The 21,428-nt window shown below is 54.4% G+C and overlaps 2 protein-coding genes across 8 annotated transcripts in view; one reads left to right on the forward strand and one right to left on the reverse strand.

Annotated features, from left to right (window-relative positions):
• Positions 1–365: 365 nt before the first annotated feature.
• Positions 366–20,911, reverse strand: KLHL17 (kelch like family member 17). 7 transcript variants are annotated; one of them, XM_065037982.1, is made up of 13 exons: positions 20,795–20,907; positions 17,936–18,118; positions 11,048–11,301; positions 10,512–10,633; positions 9,826–10,047; positions 8,709–8,825; positions 8,027–8,240; positions 7,508–7,652; positions 6,781–6,948; positions 6,333–6,421; positions 5,220–5,293; positions 4,338–4,519; positions 366–3,861 (listed from the first exon to the last, which is right to left on the reverse strand). In XM_065037982.1, the coding sequence occupies exons 3-13, from the start codon at positions 11,256–11,258 to the stop codon at positions 3,633–3,635; spliced, it is 1,773 nt and encodes a 590-aa protein (XP_064894054.1). In that variant the 5' UTR covers positions 11,259–11,301; positions 17,936–18,118; positions 20,795–20,907; the 3' UTR covers positions 366–3,632. The 7 variants fall into 7 exon arrangements, with proteins under 7 accessions (XP_064894054.1, XP_064894053.1, XP_064894050.1 ...); XM_065037981.1 differs by lacking the exon at positions 20,795–20,907 and adding an exon at positions 20,489–20,789; XM_065037978.1 differs by lacking the exon at positions 20,795–20,907 and adding an exon at positions 19,800–20,480 and having other exon boundaries at positions 17,936–19,694.
• NOC2L (NOC2 like nucleolar associated transcriptional repressor) overlaps positions 20,898–21,428 on the forward strand; it is a 38,889-nt gene continuing 38,358 nt past the window's right edge. Inside the window, exon 1 of the mRNA XM_065037976.1 lies at positions 20,898–21,025. Within this exon, the coding sequence (XP_064894048.1) occupies positions 21,006–21,025 (20 nt within the window). The 5' untranslated portion in view covers positions 20,898–21,005. The remainder of the gene's footprint in view (positions 21,026–21,428) is intronic.

Raw genomic sequence — 21,428 nt, forward strand, 5'->3', positions numbered from 1 at the left:
TAGAGGCAGATCTGATCTGCTGTGAAGCTGCCAAATGGGGCCAACCAGCTCCATCTGCCCGCAGGCAAGACCCATGTGGCAGCTGGAGGATGTTTCTCATCTGATTTTCTTTCCCACTGCAGATTGGGAAGTCCTAGGGAGACCAAACTAGAATTTAACAGCAGGCAAAGGTGTAAATCAGTCTGCCTCTAAAGCCTTGGGCTAGGCTTTTCTCAGGTCTCACCCCAGGCAGATGAGATGTGGTTGGTGGCTGCTTGGGTATGGAAACAGAGCAACCTGCCACATACACCCCCTGGAATCCTTCCCCTCCTCTGCACAGGGGAGCAGCAGGGAAACTGAGAAGGAAGGATGCAAGAGGCAGGATCCAGTATTCAAGAAAACGTCTTTATTGTACATGTTGGCTTCTATTGCTTGTATCCCCTCCCCAATCCCACATAGTGCAAAAAATTCGGAGAAACAGAGTTCCACATAAATAAGTCAGATAACTTACAGAGAAATCAAAGTGACAACGGTTTGACATGGAGTAGACCGGGTCTGCCTACCAGTAAGGCCAAGTCTGGCTTTGCTGTCTCACTGCAGACTGACACCGGGGTCCCTGGTGGAAAACATGTCAACACACACAGCCTGGAGCCACCCGCTCGGGGATGCTCCTCCACTGGGAAAAAGCTCAAGTGGGAAATCACACGAGTAACATTTTAAGGTGAGACGCCACTAACTAAAACTGGCAGAGAAGCCACACAGAGTTGACAGTTCTCCTCCCCTCAGACAGGGTACTACGCACAGACAGACAGACAGACACAGACGCACATCCCCTCCGAAGCCTCCTGTTCAGCGAGGGATGTGCAGCACCAGAAGCGATTCCACCCTGGGATGTCCCGGGGCAGATGCTGACACCTCGTGTCCACACAGTGTGGGTTGTGGTGCTCTGGACCCCCGCAAGCTGGCGGGGAACTATTTGGCCCTTTTCTTCCTTCTTTCTCCTTTACAGGAAAGCAGCGAGCACCTGCATAGTTAGTACATCAGAGACACAAAGCTCCCTCCTCCCCAGGTTTCTGCGGAACAGGCTGGGTGGTGATATTGCTCAGTACCCAGCTGGTGGGTGACAGGATCACTCTGCCCACCTCCCCGATCCCCAAGGGGCAGGACAGTGTCGCACACAGTTTGTAGTGTTAAATTGCTAAAGATTACAAACTGAAGCCAAGGGCACATGGCACAAAAATTCTCTCTGCTCTATAGCTTGTTCCCCTCTGATTTTGCCTGCCTGCCGCCCCCTCTAAGGCAGCAGCCCCCCTTTACACTACAGCAGCCACAGCTGGACCAGATGCTGAGCCACTGGTATTATAACTCATTCCTGGTTTGAAATCAGCCCCGTTTCTCCCTTCAGCAGTTCAGCTCTGGCTCTGCGTTGCCCCTTCAAAGAGAACCCTAGAGCCAGAGCTACCTTGCACGCACTGGTTAATACGAGTCCAGCAGAAGACTAAAATCCTGCTGTTGTTTATAGGAATGGGAAGGAAAGGATTGAGACCTTGCTCACGCATGCAACAGAAGGGGTATCACCAATGTATTTTGAACAAAACAGATTGGTGTGACCCACTTGGGGCAGCCCTACTGCCACGTTGACCAAGAGATGACCTGCAGAAGCGGAGCCTGGACATTTGCAGGGTCCTCTGCAAGCCAGAGGAATGGGAGAGATGCTGAGCTGCGACAGGGGCTTGGCAAGGGAGAGAGGAATGAAAAGCAGATTTAGAGTCTGTTCTAAAAGCCAAAAGGGCTTCCTCAGCCTGAGAAGCCCAGACTGTCCTTGGGGAAGAGGCTGGCGGGGAGAAGCAGCCCAGATTTTCAGAAGCTGCTGGTAATTTCAGGTGTCCAACGTTAGGCACTGTGAGTGGGCTCGTAAGATGTACAGGCACGTGTCTGGGAGAAATCAGATTGCTGTGGAAATTGTCTGAAGTTGGGGAGTCCCTGTCTCATCTCAACTCTCACCCCAAAGGAAAAAGAAGAAATCTCTATCCACTTGAAAACTGAGGCCAACAAATAACCGTCACAAATTAAATCTAAACTCTGTAAATCAGCAATGACAAGGAGCAGGAGGAAAAGGATAAAGGAATCAGTTCAAAACAGTTAGACCATATTTCCAATGCTACATTAGAACACTATTGAGGTACCAGTGGTTGAGTCATTCCTCTGTAATGTGGAGAATACCTGATAAAATGTCTCAGTTTGAGGCTCATACACACATCCTACAACACACGCGTTGAAAACACCACCCCAGAGGTTCAACGGCACAGGTGGGTCTAGGACAGGCCTGTGACTTACAGTACTAATTTATTCAACTTTTAGTTAATTAAAGCAGTTGCTTAATTGCCAGGGAGTCACTAATTGCAAATGGTCCCTTCCATGCTGTTTGCACAGCACATACGGTATCTCGCACATGCACACACACCCACACATCTATAGAGAACATCTTCCAGGACACAGTCATCATCTCATCAACAAATGAGAAACGTAATTGCATCCCTTCTGCTGCCTTTTAAGGGAACAGATGGGATGGGGAATACCATAGTAGTGTAAAAAATAAAGGGGTATGAATTCATTAAAAATTAAAATATTAGCATTCAAATTAAAAAAGGCAAAAAAATAACACCCAAAAAAAGTAATGCCAGGCAATCTTCCTCATTTAGAAGGCTGGACTGTTCTTTTTTAAGAACTGATACCTTTCCATAAACCCAGAATCTGCTTTGCAGAGAGAGGAACAGCAAACAGGGCGATCTGTTCCCAGCCAAAGGGTGAACCAGGACCACGTGCAGAGCAGCCGCAGAGTCACTTCAACCTGGGACAGCGACAGCAGGGACGCAAACACGATCACTCAACCCATCTGCCTGGCTGGGAACTCCCCAGAGGAAGGGGCGGCTGAGATCTCACAGGACCAGCTGAGCACGGAAACGCTGGAGGGTTCAGGATGCTGCATCCAGTTCTGTCTCCAAACCTCCCTCCTCCAGGCCCTGTCCCTTAGCTGGGCTTCTTTTGTTTGTGTATTTTAAGGCATCAATTAGACACCATTGAGAACCATACAGTGGCCTCAAAGTCTTTAACAGTGCACAATAGGCTTGGTAAAGAGTTTGGCTACAGTGACATTCAGAGGAGCGGTGGCTTCGGTGGCTTCGGCCGTGTCCTTGGGAGGAGCGCTGTCACCTCTGCCACCCCACAGGGCTCCTGGAGCCTCCACAGCTGGCTGTGCTCGGATGTATGGCACCGCTGGATCCCGTGAATCCAAAAAAAAAGCAGCAATGGTTTAAAAGTTTTCCCCTCCCCAAAGAAAATATACGCCCTTTGGGTGAGTGGTGAGATGAGTCTGAACAGAGCAGGGAGCACCCTCTCTCCTCGCCCTCCTAGAAGGAGGGTGCTCCCCCAGGAAGCACATTTTGAGCTGCTGCAGTCGTACTTGATCCCATGTGTGCACCAAGAACGGGGATGGCTCCGGGGGTTCACAGGAGTGTTGGGGCTGGAGGCAGCAGCCGGTACCTTTGTCCTCCTCCTACAGTGACCGGCTGCCCCGTGGGACTGGCCACGCTGGCCTAGAGCCCCACCAGACGCCCCTGTCCCCTTGAGGTAAGGTAGGTCCTGATCCTTTGTCAAAGGCTCGTCGAAGAGACCGACAGGGTGGGTGAGGAGGGTGGTGGGAAGTTGAGGAGTTCCAGCACGGCCACCCCCACGCTGCTCCGGCGCGTGAACATGCAGGAGGCTGCCACCCACTTGTTAGTACGGGGGTTGTACTTCTCAATGGAATTAAGGCTGGAGCTCCCGTCGTTGCCACCCACCGCGTACAGCCACCCGTCCATGGCCACCAGGTCGTGGGTGCTCCTGGAACGACCAGGCAGAGAGCACAGGGGTGTGAGCCTCGAACATGGAGTGTATGTGGGGTGCAGGGGAGCTCAGCACCCCAGATGAACTGGCCAGAGCTCTGCCACCCTCATAAGTGCCCAGGAAAACAAACCACTGGGGTTCAGTCAGTGACAGAGTGCAGAGCGCAGCCTCAGGTTGTCCCCTTCGCTCTGACACCCTCCTCCCGCTGGAGAAGTGCCACATCTAAAAAACACTCCCTAGAAGCCTTAAATCCTTGTAATTCCGAGCCTTAAATCCTCCTGCAGCCCAGCAACATCCCCTATGTGGCCTCAGCCAGCTATACCACCTGGTTCTTTATGGCCACACAGGCTGCTGAGAATAAATCCCTCTGCAGAACGTCCCTGCTCTGCCCCCCTGGCACACAGGCACCAGCACCTCCCAGTGCAGCTGGGAGCGCAGGCTGCCCGTGCGCAGGCAGGGGCAGAACTCCTTACCTGCGGATATTCATGGGTGCCACGCTCTCCCACGTGTTGGTTTTGGGGTTGTAGCGCTCAACGGAGTTAAGGCAGCTGGTCCCATCATTGCCACCAGCCACATAGAGCATCCCCTCCAGCACGGCCACCCCCGCGCTGCTGCGGCGGCTCAGCATGTTGGCGATGGGCGTCCAGGTGTTGACCTGGGAAAAGGCAACGTTTGCTTGTGAGCCAGATGTGTATGAGGCATTTTCCACATACCTGTCCTGTGACACCAGTCCTGCTCTTACCACACAGCTCCTGACATAATGGTTCTCCTCCAAAAAGACTTTTGGGGGCACCCAAGTTTTTTCTCTCCGACTTGCCCAGAGGAAGAGCTGCAGGCCCCAGGAGATAACTCTGCCGACTGGCTCTGGAAAGCACAGCCGCAGTCCTGCCATCCCAGGAGCCCGAGCACAGAGGTCCCAGTGCCAGGCCACCCATCACGTCACCGCTGAATCCCAGCCCAGTCATGGGGGGGTTGAGCTGTATCTATTTCAAATGTGTACAAGTCATGACTGTGGCTTTACAGCTCACGAAAAACCTCCAGGACCTTCTCTTTGATCTTTTTTGCAGTGATCCAGCCTGCTCTAACGGATCTGTGAGACCCCAGACCCAACACATACCCCAGACCTCAGCTGGAAACAGCTCAGGACACAAACAAGAGCTTTTCTTACTAGAGAACTTGAGCAGGCAATAGGGATAGAGAGTGTTCTGGTGGTCGAAAAATCTCATGCCTTCTGCTCCACTGCTGCTGCAATGCTTTGCTAGGGACTGGTCATGTCTCGAGCTACGGCAGTGGTTTGCTAACATGCATCAGGAGTGGAGAAGGAAAAGCGTTAATCAGGCACGTTTTATATTTACCTGGGGTTCATATTTTTCTACTGTGGCTAAGTGGGATGAACTGTCGTATCCCCCAACGGCATAGAGGTTGCCTTCTGCAAAGACAGTCACACATGCATGAGAATTAGCTAAAAAGCAGAGCCCTAGTCCCAGCACAGCCTCCCACAGCCCTTGCTCAGGCTGCCCATAGCGGTACCAGCTGTGCCTCCTGCTCCCCGGGCAGCTGAGCCCGTCTCTGCGGGGCTCCCCCAGCTCCCTCCCTCGCAGCATCGTGAAATATTCATCAGGCAATTTCTCTGCCATGCTGCGAGCTTCCCAGAGCTTGCTCGCCTGCCGCTTCTTGACCTCCTCATTACAGGAGCCACAAGTGCTCCCCGCCAGAGCAAAGGGTTATTTTTAGCGGTGGAGGCTGGTGCAGGGAAATGCCAATAAAAGCGGCAGCAGGGAGAGGGTCTGAGCTGGTGATGGAGCGGAGGGAAGCTCTGAGTCAGCACTGAGAGCTGAAAACAGAGAATAAGGTGGAGGGAGGCACCACAGGGACATGGCACAGTGGTTCCTGGGGTGGTGGGGAACATCGTGCTACCCCAGTAAACCCAGGGAGGTCCAGCACCCACCAGAATGAAGAACAGTGCTTGCGTTAACCCCACAGCTGCACTACACAATGTTCTCCCACTGCATTCTCCTTAAGGACACAACTCTTTCATTTGAGTCAGGAGACAGAACAGCATTGCATCCCATGTTGTGACACCCCTGGTAGCGACAGTTTTGACCAAGCACTACTGTTTGGATCATCAGTGAAAGGACTGTCCTGTTTTCATAATAAAGGAGTAATAAGGTTGTATGTTTCTCTCCAGGGCCAGGTGATGATGCAGAGCCAGCCTTCTTGCTCCAAAGCACAAAGGACCAAGCTGTGGGTCCCCTCAAGAGTTTTGTGATGAAACCCAATTACTAGGGAGATGGAGGAGGAAAGCAGAGGCAGGGAGCACGTCAGGACATGGCAGAGAAATGGCTGGGCTACCCAGACTCACAGCTGGGAAGAAGGGGCAGGAACTAGAATGGAAGAACACTGAAAGAAACCAGCAGACATGCAAGAATCCGCACAGAAGTCGGTCGGGTCCTCACACTGTCACCCACCTAGTGTCGCCACCCGGACGTAGCGTCTCCTGGTGCTCATGGCAGCGATGGACGTCCAGGTGCCCGTCAGAGGGTCGTACCGCTCTGCGCTGCAGCAGGCAGGGACACAGGAACAGAAAGTGTGATGCTGGCAAAGCCCAGCTCAAAGCTCTTTGACACAGGCCCTCGGGGGCAGCTCCCGAGGAAGCTTGGGAACAGACAGGGAAAACAGAGGGAAGAACTGCCAAAGGCTATGTTCTCTTGTGGCAGAGGGCTACACAATGTTTTTTTCCCCCTGAAGAAGTTTTGCCCAGGCCAAAGACACTGCAAAATGAAGCTGGACTGTAAGACTTCTACTCTGTGGCCAGTCCATCTGCCAGGAGCAGGCCTTGGGGCACCCCAGTCACCCCGCACCGAGGACAGTGGATGCAAGAGCAGTGGAGGAGCCTGTAGCAAGGCAATCCCCTACCTGTTCAGGCACGAGGCCCCATCGTAGCCCCCAGCAGCATAAAGAAGCCCATGAAGTGCTGCTACACCCAGGCAGCTCCTCCTGGTGCCCATGGACACCTCAGGTTGCCAGGAATTGGTGACAGGGTCGTAGGACTCCACCGTGGCCAAATCAGAGGTCCCGTCGTAGCTGCAGTGAGACAAAGGGAGAACACATAAGAGCTGGGAAGCCTGGATTGCAGGGGAGGATGTGGGCTGGTCCTACAGCTCTGGAGCCATCAAGAGCCTTGGGTCCCTGTCACCACCTGTCCCCTCTCCTCCCTGCCCAGCTTCCTTAAGGCAAAGGGCACCAAAGCACCTGCTCAAAGTGCAGAGCCCGTAGCTGAGTTGTCCTGGGGGTCTGCAAGGAAAGGAGGTCTCAGAGGGACCCCCACAGCAGGGCAGAGGGATGGGGACACAACAGGCTCTTAGTGCAGCACAGAGCTAAGGAAAATGGGGCAAAACAGCACAAGCCCAGGATGTAGCTACCAGCAAACAGAGAACTACCAAATTCACTGCTTGGAGCCACAGGGAAGTAGTTTTCATTGCCACTGCTGCAGCTAGTAACCCTGAGATAGCGCATTGCTTCCTCTGGAGGAGGCCAAGGGAGGCTCTGCTGGGCAACTCTGCTCCCCGAGCAGCTCCATGCTGCTCTCCCCACCGCAGGCATCCCTGCCCGCTCCCCGCGCCAGGCTCCGTGCCATCCTCACCCGCCCACGGCGTACAGCTTGTTCCCAATGGCAGCGACGCCCACTCTGGCCCGGCGGGTCGACATGGAGGCCACCATGTGCCACCGATCCGTCCGCGTGTCGTAGGCTTCACAGTCCCCGTGGATGGCAAACAGGCTCCCCCCACCTGCACAGGGGATGGCAAACAGAGCGAATTGCTGGTCTCTTCTCCCAAGTGACAAGAGATAGGAGATGAAACAGCCTCAAGTTGTGCCAGAGATATTTACATGGGATATTAGGAAAAATTTCTCCCTGGAAAGGGCTGTGGAGCATTGGAACAGGCTGCCCAGGGCAGTGGTGGAGTCACCATCCTTGGAGGGGTTGAACAGATGCGGAGATGAGGTTCTTGGGGACATGGGGTAGTGCCAGGGATGGGTTACGGTTGGACTCGATCACCTTTAGGGTCTTCCAACCAAAATGATTCCGTGATTCTAAATAACAGCCCAAGGCTCTGGGAAGGGGTTTGCATGTATAAAACATGTGTGTGCGGCAGAGCCTCACCCACAGCGAAGAGCACGGTGCTGGCCCCCTCGCAGCGCCGCGGCCTCGTCCGGCTGTTGCTCAGGACCCCTCTCTGCTCCGGCATGAGGTGGTACTTGAGGGCTTCGATCAGCAGGTCCTTGCACTCCGAGTGATGCCGCACCAGCAGCTCTGTGTCCACGTTGCTCATGAGGAAGTCCCGGCTCAGCAGGGGCAGCCGCACGCACTTCATGAGCTGAGCGGGGAGGAATTGCACCCATTGGCAGGGCCTTTCATTTAAAACCATCACCCTTTGTCCTATTGCAACAGGCCTTTCTAAAAAGTCTGTCCCCATTTTTCTTATTAGCCCCTTTTAAGTACAGAAAGGCAGCAATAAGGTCTCCCCAAAGATCTTTGTCTTTGAGGATGCAGATGAAAGATCGGGACGGCAGGGCTGACCCACATCCCCCCTGGAGCTCAGCGTGCCCAAGCTGCCAGGGGTCAGACAGGGCATCCTCTCACATTTGTCAATACTCTGGACTTCACTCCGGGAGCCTGAACTCTCAGCAACACCCTCATTTATGCCTGGACCAGCAGCGGTGTGACAGGGACCTGCTGTCCCTGCCCTCTGGCCACCCTGCAGCTTCCTTCAGCTGTGTATCCACCCAGGACAGGCACTCAGGGCTGGTGGGCAGAACCAGGTCACCTTCCCCAGCAGACTCACCCTGGGGACATGCTGTCTTCTGCTGTCCACGTCATGCTTGACCCAGCTGAGCACAGCCCGGTACACCTCCTCCTCTGACGGCACGTTGAGGCTGTCACTAGAAATGAGGTCCAGCACCTGTGGAGGGGGGTGGAAAGGGCGAGAAGTGTCGGTTGGTGTGGTTTGGGAGAGAAGGACACATTCCCACACCCGGAACAGCACTGCCAGTGGTAAAGCCACCACCTCCTGGAGATGCTGGTGGTTGAGGGGTACACAGCTACTCCCTCTCACTGGATGCAAAAGGAGCCAAAGAGCATCCAGGTCCCCCAAACCAGGCGGGTGCAGCTTTGCCTCCCCTCTCCTTGCAGCACTGGTGTGGAGACCGCTCTGCCCTCTATCATCTGCCTTGGCTCATTCCCCCACTTCTGTCTCTGAAGCTGTTGCCATGTCTAACATTTCCAATCAATGTCAGTGAGAGCAGGCAGACAACTCTGCTTTTTTTCCCTTCCACATTTCATGGGATAGAACCAGGTGCCCTGGCTGCTCCCGGCACACTCACTTCACCTGCCAAGGACAACAGAGCTGGAGCAAGAGAAGATACGTTCCCTTCTCTTCGTGCCACCCCAGTGCCTTGGGAAGGGACAAAGGGATGTTTCTGTACCCTGGTGAGGGTCCGCGCAGTGCCGGGTGATGCAGGACAGGGACACAGCCCCAGCCAGGCAGTGATGAGCCAGGGGCCGCGCTGGCACCACACGAAGAGCAGCAGGAAATATCAGCTGAACTCCGAATTAAACATCACAGCTCCGTAACCAGGGCAGCCAGGGCTGACTCTGTGGCCTATGCTCCCAGAGAGAGGGCAGTGTGCTCAGAGCTCACACAGTGAGCACCAGCCAGAGTAATTATCCTCTGTGCTACCCTCCTGTCCCTATTGCACACGGGATTAAGCTCACTCTCGGACAGCACTCTTCCCATGTATTGTCTTTCTGACAAACAGAGAGGACCAAAGCACAGAATCTGGGTACATTCCTCTGTCAAACCCCCTCACTGCAGGTTCCTTGGGCTCTTTACACGCACATGGTGCCTTCTGGGACACATGCCTTGCCACCTCCATACCTTCACTCTCCCATCAGGACCTCACCTGTTTCAGAGGCAGCAACATGAACTCCTCTGTCTTGGACACCTCCACGAAGTGTTGGAGGACATACTTGTGCGCAGACTTGAGGAGGTCGCTGCAGGAGTGCGTGTCAGCAAAACCCCGGATCCCCAGGCAGTTGGATGGGTCCAGCTGGCTGAGCAGGAACTTGCAGCAAGCGTCCCGCACACCATTGAGCTGAAGCAGGCTGGCAGCAGGGAGAAGTGTCTGGCAGTGGAAAAGAATTGGGGGGGAAAAGAGAGTTTCCAGGGCAAGGAAACCATTTTCACCCTTGTCTCACCGCAAGTCAACCACAGAACAGGCTCACAGAGCACCTCCAGGCACACAAGCGCATAGAGGACATTCTTTATTCCCAATAGGATTAAGCTAAAGAAGAGTGGAGAGGGACACCTGTAATTCTCCACAGGGCCAGAAAACAGCAGGAAAGTGGCAGATGCTCAGGACTAGACCTGGCCATAGTGCTTTGAGGAGCCATTCCCACCACAGCAGCCACAGGAGCCACATCTCCAGGCACAGGAGAGCAGATGAACTCCCTGAGCACTGCTGGGTGCAGTTGCCATCACAGGACAACAGCTGAAAGTGCTGAGCAGCAGGAGAGAAGAGCCCCCAAGAGCTAAGTCTGGTACAGAATGGTTTTGTGGAGAAGAGAGATTTTGTGTGGAAGCTCCTACCTGCACGTTCCCCTCGCCCACCACGATCTCTGCTGTGTACGCGTATTGCACCAGCTGCTCCAGGGCCTGGGGGTCAATGTCGTGCAGCGTCACGTGTGTTTGGCGGCTCTCACTCATCTCATCTGGGGCAACACAGACACCAGACATGAACAAAGTCCCACAGCAGGGCTGTTTCCCCTCAGGAGAACTTGACCATGCATGGAACAAGCTATCATCCACCTCCATGGCCCAGAAAGGTCTCTTGGCCACCTCTTAGCAAGGAGAAGCAGCAGGATGCTCAAGGGAATGGGGTCCATGTTCACAGGACGGGCATCAAGACGTTTGTGCAGGGGTTTATGGGAAGAGGGCTTCATGGAAAGGGGACAAATGAGGAACATCACTGCACTTGCTCACAGAGATGTCATCCAGGCATCATATTTCCATAGGGCAGGGCAGTGAAAACAGGGAGTGGGACAGAAAGGGAAGGGATTTGCAGGGAGGAGAGGGTTTGAAGAGCAGGGAGACCCTCGTCGTGGGGAAGAGAGGACACTACTTGCTTGTGAACATGGCGTGGAAGTAGGGGCTGCACGAGGCCAGCACCACCTTGTGGGCCTTGATCTCCTTGGTGCCCACATGGAGCACGATGTCGCAGAGCAGCCCCCGCTGCCGCATGCGGTTCATGCAGACAAAGGCGTCGTGGTAGTGGCGCTTGGAGTTGTGGGAGATGCTGTGGCCATCGCGGTTGAGGAGCTGCACACCCCCTTCCATGGCTGCCGGGTGGTCAATGGTGTGTTGTCCCTTCTCAGCGGCACTGATGTGGGGGGAAAACAAAGCGTTAGCCAGGCAGGAATAGCTGTAGCCCCAGACAATCCCCGTTGCCCGCAGTGTGCCCACCACTGCTCAAGGACCGCGCAAGAACAGCTCCTGTCTAACCAGAAACATCATCCTGTTCATGAACCAGCGACGGGGAGGAGACAGTCCCTGGCAGAACACAAGAAATGCAAAGCAATGCTGAGACTCTTCCATGACACTCGCTGCCTCCCAGCTGTGTTCACCTCTGGATCGATATCCCCCTCACCTGCCTTCAGAAGGGCACTGCTCTACAACATACGCACTCACACTGGTTTTCCTTGAAGTTGCACCACCTCCAAATCCGCCTAACAAGGTGCACTTCCACGCAATATCAGCAGAAGCATTGATCTGAGAAGTCTTACCGGGGCATGCACGTTCTGCATTGATCAAACACAGCTTAAATAGACCACTAGAGACAGCGAACATGACAACTATGGTAAGCTTAAACAAAAAATAACCAGGGAATCCCGTATCAGAATCCTGCAGACTTGGGAATGGATGCTTCCCGCCATTTATGTATTTCAGGGAGTTTGGGTTTGAGTAGGCTGATGGGAGGGACAGACAGCAAAGAACAGAGTTGCTGGGACCCGGTGCAGAACTGCATGTTCCTGTTCACACCACGGAGCATGGAGCAGGACAGTCGTTCCACACAACCTGGTACATAAACCTGATCGGCTAGCAGATAACAAAAATTGCCTAATTACAAATAAGGGGTTAATTTGTGCAAAGATGTTTTCTCTCTCCATGCTGTCTGCACCTAAGCTGCTCACGGTGTTTCCAAAGGCGTTAGACTGTCTCCCTGCCAGCAGCACCCAAAAAGGTGGGGGAGTGAAGAGAGAATGACTGAGCAGCAGGAGGAAGAAGGGGGAGGGAGCTGGAGAAAAAGGCAGCTTGAAGTGACAAATAAAACATAAAAGCCTGAGTGCTGCGCTTGTGCGCCTGCCCCCGCATCCCTGCGGCGAGAATCCCCTCGGCCCCCGTGCTCCTCACGGCACCTCCATGGCGCCGAGCCCAAAAATAGAAACCCACCACGCTGTGCCTGCTCAGCCACAAATGCAGCCATCTATCTGCTTTTAAATAGCAATCGTATCACGTACTAGAGTCTGGGGGAGGAAAAGAAAAGATGAATAAACATCTTTTCTGAGCAGGAGAGAAACCTGCAATGCCCTCTTCTATCTACAGCATCCCGTGTAAGATGAGATTCCTCATCTCGCTGTCGGCAGGGAAGACTCACGGGCACACAACAAAGGCAATGCCTGTAGATGCTTTCCAGCAAGGAGAGCAGGATGCTGTTGTGCCCTTGACAGGGAAGAAGCACCCATGAATTAACCGGCCCTCTCCTCCCACAGCCCTCAGCTGAGCTCTTCAGAAAGATGCAACATCCCTAGGACACCTCAGTGTGTTAATTCGCATGCTGCTGGATAAGAGATGCCCACACAAAGGCAATTTATGATTATTTGCATCTCTACCTGGGCTCACAAGCTCCTTTCCCAGACCCAGTTTAGTGGCAGAGAGCGGATGGTGCTTTCTCATCTTTATTCCGCTCCCTAACTGCAAACCTGAGGGTTCTCCTAATCTGCTTGAGCTGGTTTATCTTGTTAATACACTGCTGAGCATGCTTCTCCCCATCAGTATTTAAGTCATGCCCCAGCTCTAATTGACTGCACAGAGAGGTGGTGGATGCCCCATCCCTGGAGACATCCCAGGCCAGGCTGGACGGGGCTCTGAGCAACCTGAGCTGGTGAAGATGTCCCTGCTCATGGCAGGGGTGGCACTGGATGAGCTTTGAGGTCGCTTCCAACACAAACTGTTCTGTGATTCTATGATTGTGTGACTGAAGGTTGCCGTAGCCGACGCATTGGCATCGCAGCAACCAAACGCATTTCCAAAGCTGGTTGGAAGCGCTGGGCTCTCTTCCCAGCCCTGCCACTGAGTCATTGCACAACTCTGGGCAAGTACAAACGCAGAGAGTGATGAGGGTGACATTATCTTTCCTTGCGACGATTCCCATGGCCAAGCGGCAGAGACTAGCGGTTGCTCACTCCCCTCTCCACCCACACCCCCTGCTGTCACCTCGCAGAGCTCTGAAGAGCTCGGCTGACACACCACAGTGTCACTCCAAGTCACACCACCTCTGTGTCACTCAGTCTCTGACGTGACCGAGCAGGAACCAGGACCAGAGGGAGATGTCATCCCAGCCACCCCGCTGCTCCCAACAGCATCCCTGCACCAGGGGACAGTCCCCAGCTGACCTGACCCACAGCTATAGGCACCTGAACCAACTCTGAGGATGGTTTTTCACTACAACCTCATCATTCCCTCCCCTGAAGAGCAGCTTGGGAAAATGTCACCATCCTGGGGCACAGGGAGGGCTGGCATGGGTCTGGCCTGAGGCTTGCAGTGGGGACAGCCTCCTCGGTGTCACTTCCCACTGTCCCCTTTGCTCTGCAATGACTTGTTCCCATCAGAGCTCTTTTGCTTTAATGTGTCAGAATATAATCAGCGGGGAAAAACTAAAGGACACCCCCCTGCTGCTTGTGCTGCTCCCTGTGCCCGAACTCTCAGCCTCACCAGCAGCAGTAAATGTTCCTTATTCCCTTGTAAAACTTCATGCCCAGGAAATGAAGGTCTATGAGTGCTGCTCAAATATAATTAATGGGAAACAGCGCCTGGACCACACAAAACAGTAAAGCAGTGTCCAGAGCTCTGGCGGGGGGAAGCAAACACAAGCGCACTTTTGTGGAGCACGCAGCAGCACGAATGCACGTGTTACGCATCAGCTATAATGGATGCGGTGGCTGACTTGTAATAACTCTTGGGTTATGACAAAAAAAAGAAGGCGTTTGTTTGGCTCCTATGCGACAGAACGTGGCCATGCATAACAGTTCGGTTAATGAATGCAAATGATCCCTGCCCAAAGGGAGGTCTGTTCTCGTTGCACAAAAAAAACATATTTTGCCGAGAGTGAAAAGAAGCGTGCTGAGCAATAAACAGGGAACAGAGCATCCTCCGGGGAAAAGTTCAGAGCCTGCCCTTTCCCCAGGAAGGCCCTGGAGAATGGCGTTTTGTTGACAGCCTGGATGGAGATTTTGTGTCTGCCGGACTCGTGAGGAGACCGCAAAGACACATCCTGTACAGCTGGCCAGATGTTATGGACAAGCCTTTGCTGTGGACTAGGTGACATCCCCTACTCTAAGGCATGACATGCCCTACAGCCTGATGTACAGTGGTGCTTAAACTTCCACACGTGCCCTATCCCTGTGTTAGTATCCCAGTCTCCCTTTTCTGGTAAATCAGCTACAAAGCCCTGTTCTGAGTGCAGCCCTCCATCTCCCACACAAGTGCTGCCATTAGACCTTCAGATAAGACATTTTGCTGGCACTCACGGCACTAAGAGAGCAGAGGACAGCACAGCTCGGTCAACGAGGTGGCACCATGTTCCCAGATTACCTTTCAGGGAGCAATTTCCCCCATTCCTTGGTGTTGAGGGTCCATCTCCCAGGCACAAAGTCTTTTTTCTTTGCCTCCCCTGGCTCTGTCCCCAGGCAGAAAGGGGCTGCTGGCAGCGCTATTCCCTTGTGCCAAGCGCCTTCAGATCTCCATTCTGAGCAGCGAAGCCAAAGCAGAACAGCACAGAAAAACTCATTCTTGGGCACAGCAACAGCATGGACGCCTGAGGGAGAAGGAGCTCGGGAGCAGAGTCACAGGCAGGAATCACTGCTTCCCAGTGCATCTCCATCTCCCCTACACCAGAAATCTAAATTCTTGGTTTTTAACCCCTCTGAGAGGAGTCACGGGCCATTTGCCAGCAAACAGCCCCCTGCAGTTTAGCTTACCCCCAAATAACTGAAACGCACAATACAGATTAATGCTCAGGGTAGGACATGACTGGGGCAGCTCAGGCAAACCCCTGCCCAGCTGTGTGTGCGCACACAAGCACAAGGAGCTTCTTTTCTCCTGGGAGCAGGGCTGGGAGGAAGATGTGCTCCCGTGTTCTCTTCCTTCCCTTCAACAAGGGACACAAACAGCTGAGCCGGCAGTAACAATAGCTGCTGTTGTGCTGTTGTAAAGTAAGAGCACTAATACAGCTCACACCAGCAGCCAGGGATGCAGCTGAGGATGCTGCTGGACTGCAAATTTTCACCTTCCTTATGGCTTTGTGCAGACCTCGTTAATTTGGCTGAGCTATGCCTTTTGTTGAACCCTGCCCATGGCTCGGAAGCTCACAGCTCAAGAGAAGCTTTAACCTACCAGCAGTATTTTTGCACCAGTAATCCTCTTGCAGTAGGCATGTCTAAGACACCGGGGCTGTTTTCACAAGCAGATATACACGACATACCCTTACACCTCAAACTTGGATATCCCAAATTCTTGCTTCTTCCAGAGGGCCTGGCACTGCCCATTACAAAATGCATTGCATTTTTGCCTTCCCTTCTCCCTTCCCCACAACAAACACAATCGAAGAGGGTTGGAAATCAGATGCAAAGAAGGCACTCAATGTAGGCAATTGTCCCCACCAGGTCCTGTCCCATTAGCGTCACTGATACAAACAGAAAACTTTCTCCCCCTCAATACAACACTTCAGGGTTCGGTCCCTTCTCAGCCCCTGTAACATTTTACCTGGACCCGGGGAATTCAAGCAGACACTGGCAGTGTGCAGCAGCTCGCATTTGGTCTTTTTAATAACAGGTTAATTGTATATTCAACCTAGAAAAGCCAGCAATTGTGAGGAGGCAGAGAGACCTAATGGTTCAGGACCTGCTGCAGGTCCAGCCAGCGCCACTGCGACAGCTGATTTACAGCTGCACCTCTCCAGAGGCCAGGACTGCAAATATTGATGGAAATGTGACTTAGCGTGGCAGGGGGAGCTGTCATTCCCGGCACAAGCTCTGCCTTCAGAGGCGGCAGGAGTGACAGCAGAATTCGGGAGCTGGCAGGTTCAGACAGCTGGATAGAAGACTCGGACACCTCGCACCCCTCTGCCAGCTCCCGATGGGCACGGAGAACACGAGCGTGCCAAGAACACATAACGGGTGAGCTGCAAGGAGAGGTCAGGAGCACGCAGCTCATCCCCAAACGCTTCTCTCCACCTCCTCTTCTCCCTCTTCTGCTCTCGCTGCCAGCGCTGCCCTGACCCCGCGTCTGTCTTCTATTCCCCAAGCCCCCTGCGATGGATGGGAGGGCCAGGCGTGCGCTGCTCCTGCCGATCGGCGGAATTAATCTGCTCTGAGCTCGCCTCAAGGCAGCGCAGACAGCGCTGAGTCTGCAGGACTGAGAATCCCCAGCTCTCCGTAGGGTTTGCCTTTTTTTTTAATGAATTAGGCATAACTGACACGCACTGAATCCTCCCGTCTAGACATCTGCAGAGAAGTGACAAGCTGCCAGAGAGGATGTGGAGCCTCGGCAAGGGGGTGGGGAGGACGGGGGAAAACTGCACACAGTTGCCAGCTCTACAGCACAGAGACAGCGCTGGCTCCAGGCAAGAAGGGTGTTCAGCACATTGACCCAGTCAGTGCCTTTCAGCAGCTCAGTGGGTTGTAATCAATCGGCTCTGGTGCACACAGAATGCTGGAGGTCTTTTCTAATTAAAGCCTCTCTCCCTGTTACTCCTGGGGAGTCTTGTTTGGAAACTCAGCTCAAAGTTGCTCTCAGTCACCCCCAGCTCACACTTAGGAGTGCTTTAGCTGAGAGAGGAGGGAGCGCAACACAGAGCATCAGTGACTGCACCAGCATATTCCGTCACCTGAAATGGATAAAGGGTATCCAGCCTGCCTGGTGCCCATTGGGGGATGCAATGTTCTCCCTGTCTCATGCACACCTTGCACAGACAGCATCCCTTCCTGCAGACAGCCTCAAATTCAGCTTTTGTCTTCAGTATTTTGCGCACAGGGGCTCACAGCAGCGCCAAGCAGGACTCCACGGCTGAGGGATTTAGAAGCATCTGTGCTAACATATGGGTCACTTTAAGTACTCGGTTGTCAGCATCAGGACCCAAATAGGTTTGAGGCTGTGGAATTCCCAGGTTAGGGAGAAACAAGACATGGCAACTAATTAATGCCTTGAGATGCTCAGCAAGATGTGCAGGTCTCCAGCTGCACTGCGATTAGACAGCAGTTCCTACAGGCCAGCACAAAGCACACCAAAATCCAAGCACAAGGAGCCCTTTGCCTCTGCCAAGGACTGGAAATGTGGGTCATGTCCTAATTCCCCCTTCCCAGTGTCCCCCAGCAGACACAGGAGAGGAGCCACTGTTGCATCCAGTGCTATTTAATGGCACAAGCAGCACCAAACCTCTACAAAAAGCCACCACCTGAGTCTCCTCTCCAGGCAGAAGAGTGATAGTTAACAACTTCAGCCGCACCACCCATCCCTGTGGTGTTCCTCATCTGCCTCTAGCCTCCTCCATGATAGACATCTCTGTCCCCAATCCATTTTTCAGACAGATAAACAGACAAGATGAGAGCGCTCAGCCCATTGCAGGCAGCCCGTATCAGAGGATCTCAATATTCCTGGCTCCCGGACTTGCCCAGGGATTCCCTGCCTGCAATATCTTTGGCCAGCAGCTATTCAGAAAGGGATGTTGTGCCCTTTACCTGTCCGCTGTGCAAGGTGATGGTGTCTCGAGCAGGTGGCAGCGCGCCAGAGCAGAGTGGGTCGTTACCGCCCAGCAATGCCCTGACGTCAGATGAGAGAGATGAAGGCGCTCAGACCCAGGATGAGTTACCGCTTGGCTCCTAGAGGAGAAGTTGACTCCATGACGTGGCTCCAGCAGGAGACTAGGAAAGAAGGGTAAAGCACTTGGGTTCTGCTGGCTGCAAAGTGACAAGCAGGTGTTTTACAGACGGATAAGCAAGGGGACAATGCTGCTGGTGATGCTCTGTGAAGAACAGCTCATGGGTGACTCTCCGAACCAGGAGGTCACTAGAGGAGGTCACCAGCTGCACTCTGGTCTCATCCCTTTTGCAGGCTGCCCAGTCCACACCAGCTTTATGGACAGCTTACAAAGCCTCCTACAGCCTCAGTCGTCCTGTGGGTTGGCCATGGAGACATATGGGACCACGTAAGCAGATCTGCGTTTCCTCCTCCCAACGAGCTCAGCGCTTCACACTGTGCCTGCTTTCAAGCCAGAAAACAATTAAGAGAATTCCCTCACGTCGTCTTGCAGGCAGCAGCACAGGCCACAGGAGTGAAAACTGAGCTATGAGGAGCATGTGACATAATGGCCTTGAGTTTTCTGCTACACTGAGGTCTGCCAAGGCCAGCAGGTCCCAGACCCTGGGAATTTCAGCTGGAGGAGTTCAAATTCCTGTCCCGAGGAGTCACATCCTTTAGAGGAGGCAGCGCAGTTTGAAGCCAGTTCTAGCAGACCGGGCAGAAGGGGTGAGGCTCCTCTTGCTACCAAGTCCAGCATGCCTAAGGGTTTGGAGAGAAAGCTCCAGCACCTGAGAAGATACAGAAGCCATCACCAAGACTTCAGCATGGCTGTTTGATTTTTGAGCTGCTGAGCCTGGAATGCAGCAAAGCAAGACCAGAATTGATGGAAGCAAGGGCCACCAGACAGGGTGGCAGAGAAAAGAGGTCCCATTGCCACCCTCACCAAGCTGACCTTAGCTGACAGCAGGCACAAGGGACAATCCTAGCAATCCAAGATGCTAAGGAGCAACTCCATTTGGATTCTAGACAATCAAGCCAAGGTAGCAGGTGACTATGACACTCACCAGCTCCTGGTCTGCTCTGAGTTAGATGCTACTTGCTGGGATTCACAAATCAGTCAGTTCTCAGGGAGAAAACTCAGATCTTTACACCCAAGATCCTTCAGAGTCTTACTCACTGCCATGCTGAATAAAGCATTTCCAGCAGATGCTCATGGCTCAGGAGAGAAACTTGGGATGCAGGAGGGAGAGATTCCACAAAGATGATTGCTTGACTGTAGTGATCGTAACCAAAAAGCTATTGCACATTGAAGTGTTAGTGAGCCACCTAACAGCAAACTTGTAACAAACCCGAACTTCTTGGGTGCAAAACACCAGCACACAGACATCCCAGTTTTGTTGTCAAGGCCCCGTTCCTTCTCCCATCCTTAAATGCAGCTCATGCCTTTGGGTTGTCCATATGGAGGAAGACCAGTAGCAATCTGGGGTTCATTTCAGCTGTGTCCTGTCCAAGGGACAATGTCACCTGCATCAGCCTGGCTCACCTGGAGACTGTCAGGATCAAAAGCACCCGAAATATCCACACATTGCTGATTCACTCCAGAATTAACCTCTTCCTTGTGGTCTCCAGCAATGGAGAGCACCCCAAGAGGGCAGCGATTGAAGTCAAAGCAGAGCAGGCTCCCTTTACAAAGAGACTCTGTAAAAGCAAGGCCACAAGAAAAGTACTTTTCTAGCTTGGCACAAAAGCCTGGTCAGTCGGTGGTCATGCTCTGATGCACAGAAAGCAAGGACAGCCACCCACCACTGCATTTCTTCCTTGCTGTGGTGAAGCTGAGGTCCCAGGGTCACTATCCCTTTGAGCCCTGGCCTGCTGCTCCCTGGGACCAGCTCCACCAGCGGAGATGCTGTCACTCCAGGAGAGCTCTCTGCCCTAACGGTCACTGCAGAGGACGAGAAAAAAAGCTGCTTTTCCTCCCTAAGTTGCCAGAAAACCTAAAGCAACGTTTCTCCCTGTGCCCTTCAGCCCACTCCGCTGCCAACGGTACCAAACAGCCCGTGTGCTTCCACCAAGGGTGAGCCAAAAAACCAACGGTCAGAACCTCTCTGCAGCTGTGCCCTGGGCCCCAGCATCGCGCAAAGCTCCAAAGCTGCAGCTTTTTCCTTTACCGAAGGGATCGCCCCAGGACTTGGCAGCGGCCGGGGAAGGAGACGGCGCTCAGCGCAGAAACGCACCGAGAGATGCCGGGATGCAGAGCAGCGGCCGGGAACGGCCCCGGTTGTTCCTCCCGCCCAGCTCCTTGTCCCCCGGCAGCGAAACTTGGCGGGGGACACGCCACCGGTAGCGCTGGGGAGTGATGGAGACGCTGCTCTGGGTGCCGGTCCCCCGGGTCATCCCCCCCCGCTCGCCCTCCTCCCGCCGCCGGGCCCGGGACGCTCCCTCGGTGTGGAGCGGGCGGGGCGGCGGGAGGGCCGTGCCCCAGCGGTACTCACGGTCCCGGTGCAGCGATGACTCTGCCCGGCCCGCGGGATGCCCGGGGGATGCTGCGGGGCTCCGCGGTGCCCTGGACACGGGGCGGGGGCAGGTGCGCGGCTCCTCCCCGGGTCGCGGAGGGATGGAGACGGTGCCGGCGGCTGCGGCTTCCTCCGTCACCCGGAATAACCCCACGGCGGAGCCGTGCGGGAGCTGCCCGCGGCACGGAACGGCGCGGTACGGCTCGCCGCTTCCTCCCGCGGTTAGATTCCGCCGCACACGTGTCACCGGGAAGGGGATCTCGCCCCGCCCCGCCGCTCACTTACCGGGGGCGGGGGCCCGTCCTGCGGGAGCGGGGGGACACGCGTGTGACCGGCCCCGCTCGGGCAGCCCCGGGGCCGCCGGTGTCGGGGGAGCGGCGGGCGGGGGCGGGGCCAGGGCAGGTCGGGGGCGGAGCCACTCTGAAGCCCCGCCCCTCGGAGCCGCGCGGCACGCTGGGAGCGGAAGCGGCGGCCGCGTGGGAGCGAGGCGGGCAAGATGGCGGCCGCGGGGAAGAGGTGAGGGACAGACGGATGGACGGGCCGGGGGCACCGGCGGGATGGGTCGAGGGAGGTGATTCAGCCCCTTTCAGACCCCACCTGGAGCACCGCGTCCAGCTCTGGTGTCCTCAGCACGCCGGAGACACGGACCTGGTGGAGAGGGGCCAGAGGAGCCACGGAAACGAGCCGGGGCTGGAACAGCTCTGCTGTTGGGCAGAATGAGAGTTGGGGTGTTCAGCTGGAGAAGAGAAGCTCCGGGGAGACCTTAGTGCGGCCTTTCTGTACTTAAAAGAGAGCCGTAAGAAAGATGGGGACAGACTTTTCAGCAGGGCCTGTTGTGATAGGACAAGGAGTGTGATGGTTTTAAAGTAAAGGAGGGAAGATTCAGGCCAGATGAGGAAGAAATTGTTGGCCCTGAGGG

The sequence above is a fragment of the Columba livia genome, chromosome 21, assembly GCF_036013475.1.
Source record: "Columba livia isolate bColLiv1 breed racing homer chromosome 21, bColLiv1.pat.W.v2, whole genome shotgun sequence".
NCBI classification, from domain to species: domain Eukaryota; kingdom Metazoa; phylum Chordata; class Aves; order Columbiformes; family Columbidae; genus Columba; species Columba livia.